Source organism: Dendropsophus ebraccatus, chromosome 8 (genome assembly GCF_027789765.1).
Source record: "Dendropsophus ebraccatus isolate aDenEbr1 chromosome 8, aDenEbr1.pat, whole genome shotgun sequence".
Classification (NCBI taxonomy): Eukaryota; Metazoa; Chordata; class Amphibia; order Anura; family Hylidae; genus Dendropsophus; species Dendropsophus ebraccatus.
In genome coordinates, this window is record NC_091461.1 from 1,690,188 (window position 1) to 1,696,411 (window position 6,224).

Sequence of the window (6,224 nt, forward strand, 5' to 3'; positions counted from 1 at the left end):
GACCAGTGCTTCTCAATTCCGGTCCTCAGGCCTCACCAACAGGTCATCCCATACAAAGAGCAGCAGTGATAACGTCTGACGCACTGAGTATAATTATATCACCTGTGAAATACTAAGGAAATCCTCAAAACATGACCTGTTGGTGAGGACTGGAATTGAGAAGCACTGATCTAGACTAAGGAGCATATGCTGGAGGCCTCGAGCAGCTCTTACAATAGGCCGCACCAGACCCAGGGCTATTCTCTCAATAATGCTAGAGGTACCAGGGGACTACGACTACGTGTGGTCTAGGACAGTGATGGCTAACCTTGACACTCCAGCTGTTGCAAAACTACAATTCCCATCATGCCTGGGCAGTCAAATCCATATCTTTGGTTGTTCAGGCATGATGGGAATTTTTTGCAACAGCTGGAGTGCCAAGGATAGCCATCACTGGCCTAGGAGCTGAGGCCTGGCCCTCCAGGCAGATCTTTCTGAACTCCAGGACAAAAGAACCTTTGTAGGACTCCATCTGTATGCCCCCATAATGTGAGTCAGATCTATTACAGTCCTTATATTATACGCCCTAGGGACCACTAACTGCTGCACCAGGTCCTCCTTCCCTACAGCCCTGATAGAAAGTCTGCTGTCAGTCTCCACCAGGTTACCCCCCCCCCCCCCATCATTTTAGCATATTCCCCAGTTCTGGTAAGGGTAGGATCCATTAACTGATCCACGTCAAACTGATCTTTCCTCACGTCAAGTTCAGGCATATGGTGACTAGGGGGTCTGGACTGCCCTGACTCTCTGAGGACATCACAGGGTCCCTTACACTCTTACGGCCCCACTCACAGGCGGTGTATTAAGAGACGCCCACAACCTCCAGAAATGTGGGAAATCACTGTCCCTGATGACTAACCTGATCCCAGACCCCATCACTGTCCCTAATGACTAACCTGATCCCAGACCCCATCACTGTCCCTGATGACTAACCTGATCCCAGACCCCATCACTGTCCCTGATGACTAACCTGATCCCAGACCCCATCACTGTCCCTAATGACTAACCTGATCCCAGACCCCATCACTGTCCCTGATGACTAACCTGATCCCAGACCCCATCACTGTCCCTAATGACTAACCTGATCCCAGACCCCATCACTGTCCCTGATGACTAACCTGATCCCAGACCCCATCACTGTCCCTAATGACTAACCTGATCCCAGACCCCATCACTGTCCCTGATGACTAACCTGATCCCAGACCCCATCACTGTCCCTGATCACTAACCTGGCCTCAGACCCCATAACTAACCTGACCCATCACTGTCCCCAATCACTAACCTGACCCCAGACCCATCACTGTCCCCAATCACTAACCTGATCCCAGACCCCATCACTGTCCCTGATCACTAACCTGATCCCAGACCCCATCACTGTCCCCAATCACTAACCTGACCCCAGACCCATCACTGTCCCCGATCACTAACCTGACCCCAGACCCATCACTGTCCCCGATCACTAACCTGACCCCAGACCCCATCACTGTCCCTGATGACTAACCTGATCCCAGACCCCATCACTGTCCCTGATCACTAACCTGGCCTCAGACCCCATAACTAACCTGACCCATCACTGTCCCCAATCACTAACCTGACCCCAGACCCATCACTGTCCCCAATCACTAACCTGATCCCAGACCCCATCACTGTCCTGACCCCAGACCCATCACTGTCCCCGATCACTAACCTGACCCCAGACCCCATCACTGTCCCTGATCACTAACCTGACCCCAGACCCCATCACTGTCCCTGATCACTAACCTGACCCCAGACCCCATCACTGTCCCTGATCACTAACCTGACATCATCACTGCCCATATTCCGATGGAATCTCTAGTAATAAGTCCTCCTAGCAGAACAACCAGCAGACACTGCATCTGACGCCATCTTTATTTATATCATCAAAATCATAATATAAAGATCTGCACATATTACACACAGCGGGCGCATCAGGTTATCAAGAGAAGGACTAGAGAAGAGCAAATTTACAAAAAAATACAAACAAAGCAAAGTATTTTGTTTGCCTGGGAGTTGGCTCATACGCCGGCTGCCTCTGATCTCTGTACCACTCCTCCCCGGGTGCCTGGAAAAGCTGGATTCACTCCTGGTAAACGCCCACCTTCCCAGGACTGGATCCAGCTTTTCTAGGCACCCGGGGAGGAGCAGCAGGGAGCGGCCCAGAGATCCAAGGCAGCCAGCATATAAGCAGCATAATGAGCGGCGTCCCCTATGTCCGCTCACCGGGAGGAGACCTCGGCATAGCACAGCGGGAGCAGAGTCTGCAGATTTCTATAGACAGGAGTAGTCTGGGCCTCAGAGACTTCCTTCAGGATTACTTCAGGGTTCTGTAGCTTCCTGACCTGATCCTGCAAAGAAAAGAGGAGAAGGAGGTAATATCTGTAGGATAGCCCACCCAGACAGATAGAATACTCCAGTAGGGATAGCGCTGTGCTGTATACCATCTATTAGTGACACCCCCTGTAGGAGAGACCCCGCTAATATCACACAGATAGACGGTATACAGCACAGCGCTATCACTACTGGAGTATTCTGTCTGTGTGATATTGGGGGGGGGGGGTCTCTCCTACAGGGAGTGTCACTAATAGACGGTATACAGCACAGCGCTATCACTACTGGAGTATTCTGTCTGTGTGATATTGGGGGGGGGGGGTCTCTCCTACAGGGAGTGTCAATAATAGACGGTATACAGCACAGCGCTATTAGTGACACTCCCTGTAGGAGAGACCCCCCCCCCTACTATCACACAGATAGAATACTCCAGTAGTGATAGCGCTGTGCTGTATACAGTCTATTAGTGACACCCCCTGTAGGAGAGACCCCCCCTAATATCACACAGACAGAATACTCCAGTAGTGATAGCGCTGTGCTGTATACCGTCTATTAGTGACACCCCCTGTAGGAGAGACCCCCCCCCCCTAATATCACACAGACAGAATACTCTAGTGATAGCGCCGTGCATCAGTATACACTTCCAAATTAATTTTTTTTAATCATTTTTTATCTTTCCGTTTGAAACAGATCACAAATAACAAAGTTAATGTCTACAATCCAGTATAAATACAGTGCAAGCCCATAACAAAGTGATCCTAAAAGTATAAGGTCCATTCCAAGATCTTACCCCCCCCCCCCCATTCCCTTTCCCATAATATCCCAATTTCTTCCAAGTACTAAAAGATGGAAGATGGAAGAGAGTAGAGGGGAGAGGGTGGCAGGACGGAGAGGAGAGGGTAAGAGGAAAGGGTGGCAGTATGGAGGGAAGAGGGTAAGAGAAGAGAGGGTGGCAGTTGAGAGGGTGGCAAGAGTAGAGTGGGTGTCAGGAGGGAGGGTGGGTGGTAGCGGTTAGAGTGGCAGGGAGGCTGGGTGGCAGAGGGGAGTAGCAGGGTGAGAGGGAGGAGGAAGCACGGGGAGGAGGCCGGACGAAGGGGGACGCAAGAGGAGGCGGGGATGCAAGAGGGACTCAGGAGGGGAGGAGGCGGGGGCACACGGGGGAGAGGCGGAGGAGGACTCACAGCAGCGGCGGGCGAGAATCTGCAAGCAGAGGAGAATCCCCTGTGAATGGCCGGCCGGTGGATACAGGCCAATCACGGGCGATCGGGGGCGGGTTGCCACGGGACGCCCAGGCAGCACTAATCACGGCTCAGTTCTCGTATACCCACGTGATATACCAGAATATTGCTGTGATTGGCTAGTGATAATTCAACGGCCAATCACATTGATCGCAGTCACGGGGGGCGTGATGATACCCCCTACATGACACAGGCAGATGGCTGCAGCCATTTTCCTGCGATCGTGCCCCGGCGGCCCCTTAAAGGACCGGCATACAGGTACGTCATGGGTCCTCAAGAGGTTAAAAATGTGGAACGCCCTCCTTAGGTAGTTTTCCTTTAATTGGCCTCACCTGGCAAACTAAGTAACACAGGTATCTGAGAGGGATTTCAGGGATCCAGAGAGCCCCAAGACACAATAGCATCCATGAGCTTTATTAAAAAAATAAAAAATAAAAAAAAAATCATCTTTAGGACACTTAAATGAATTTGCATAATAATTTAATAATAGCGCTGTGTTGTGTACCGTCTATTAGCGACACTCCCTGTAGGCTGCGCATCCTTTATATCAGTAAGGAGTTTGGTAACTGCAGCCTAACACATTATTACATCCCGATACCGTCCCCTGCCCCCCCATACCTGCATTGTCGGGGCCTGGAAGGTTTCCGGTGGTAGCGGCAGGGCGTCCCCATTCACCAACATCTGTTCCTGTAACCCAGAAATGTGATGAAAAATTAAGTGGACAGAAAAATTTGTGCTGTGCCGCCCCTTGCCCCGTCCCAGTCTCCAGCTGTGCCGCCCCTCCCCAGTCTCCAGCTGTGCCGCCCCTCCCCAGTCTCCAGCTGTGCCGCCCCTCCCCAGTCTCCAGCTGTGCCGCCCCTCCCCAGTCTCCAGCTGTGCCGCCCCTCCCCAGTCTCCAGCTGTGCCGCCCCTCCCCAGTCTCCAGCTGTGCCGCCCCTCCCCAGTCTCCAGCTGTGCCGCCCCTCCCCAGTCTCCAGCTGTGCCGCCCCTCCCCAGTCTCCAGCTGTGCCGCCCCTCCCCAGTCTCCAGCTGTGCCGCCCCTCCCCAGTCTCCAGCTGTGCCGCCCCTCCCCAGTCTCCAGCTGTGCCGCCCCTCCCCAGTCTCCAGCTGTGTCGCCCCTCCCCCTCCCCAGTCTCCAGCTGTGTCACCCCTCCCCAGTCTCCAGCTGTGCCGCCCCTCCCCCTCCGCAGTCTCCAGCTGTGCTGCCCCTCCCCCTCCGCGGTCTCCAGCTGTGCCGCCCCTGCCCCTCCCCAGTCTCCAGCTGTGCTGCCGCTCCTCTCCACATCTTGATACATATATACTCACCAGGGGCTCAGCCAGGTCTTGTTCCTTTAGGCTCTGAATCTTTGCTTCTAGATCCGCTGTGGACTCCTCAATCTTCTCGGCCTCCTCTACGACTTCTTCAGTTTCTCGCTAAAGAGAAAACAAGACAATTCCAGCCATTTCTCACACTGGGTCCCCGATGCCCGACATAGCAGAGTGGAGCGGGTGACAGAGGTAAGTATGGATACCCGTATTATCTCACACATCTTCACATGGCTGTTATATTTATATATACATGGAGGAGGATATTGGGGGGGGTGGAGGATTAGCCCCCAGGTGATGGCTGTTATTACCTTATATAATACACAATCTAGATGGTATAACACTATATCCCATATATATATATATATATATATATATATATATATATACACACACACATACACACACAGTACATACATAGATATATACACACACACACACACACACACACGCGCCTCTTACATTCACCGACTCCAGCGCCTTCTCATTCTCCTCCATCCACCGCTTCTCCTCCTCTAGATCTCCCGCCAGGTTTCTCAGTTTCCCCAGTGTAGTTGCAGGGACCCTCATAGCCTTACAGGACTGGAGGAGCCTAAACCAAGGGGAAACACAGGAGCGTCAGGGCCACAAGAGTCACAGAGACAAGAGGCTATAGGGTGAGAGGATGAACTATCATGAGGCCTACCTATATCCAGGAGGATAAGCATCCTTCCCTCAGTAAGAGCAGTGAGCAGCCGGGACAACCGAGAAGGAGGAGGAGGAGGAGGAGGAGGAGGAGACCCCCAGCCGGGACAACCGAGGAGGAGGAGGAGACCCCCAGCCGGGACAACCGAGAAGGAGGAGGAGGAGACCCCCAGCCGGGACAACCGAGGAGGAGGAGGAGACCCCCAGCCGGGACAGCAGACATAACTAGATATGACAGTGAAGGAGATGGCTGTATATCGGGGGGGGGGGGGGGGCACAGTGCTGTTACCTTTGCTTTAAATGAGTCAGGTGACCCTGTATGGCCTCTAAGTCTGGAACCTTCTTCCTTCTGAGCACTGACCTAGGAGACATAAAATGTGACATGTAACGATGGCCAACGCTAGGTGACCCCATGTAAAACAATGTATTATATATAAACTGATATAAAACACCAATATATCTGATAGATCAGCGATTGTGTGGCGGCACTGCCCTAGCTATGTATGTGCTGAGATGTAACACGAGGCCGTGTCACCCCGCACCACCTTATATCTAGTTCATAAAAAAGAAAGTCTGTCTGTCCTCTATAGACTTCCAAACTCCTGAACC

At 52.4% G+C, this 6,224-nt stretch overlaps 1 protein-coding gene across 2 annotated transcripts; it reads right to left on the reverse strand.

The window, feature by feature from the left end:
• Nucleotides 1–1,917: 1,917 nt before the first annotated feature.
• Nucleotides 1,918–5,519, reverse strand: LOC138798360 (centromere protein Q-like). Of its 2 annotated transcripts, XM_069978776.1 has the most exons (5): nt 5,394–5,519; nt 4,932–5,039; nt 4,245–4,313; nt 3,959–4,037; nt 2,318–2,405 (listed from the first exon to the last, which is right to left on the reverse strand). In XM_069978776.1, the coding sequence occupies exons 1-4, from the start codon at nt 5,499–5,501 to the stop codon at nt 3,996–3,998; spliced, it is 327 nt and encodes a 108-aa protein (XP_069834877.1). In that variant the 5' UTR covers nt 5,502–5,519; the 3' UTR covers nt 2,318–2,405; nt 3,959–3,995. The 2 variants fall into 2 exon arrangements, with proteins under 2 accessions (XP_069834876.1, XP_069834877.1); XM_069978775.1 differs by lacking the exon at nt 3,959–4,037 and having other exon boundaries at nt 1,918–2,405.
• Between the last annotated feature and the right edge of the window lie 705 nt (nt 5,520–6,224).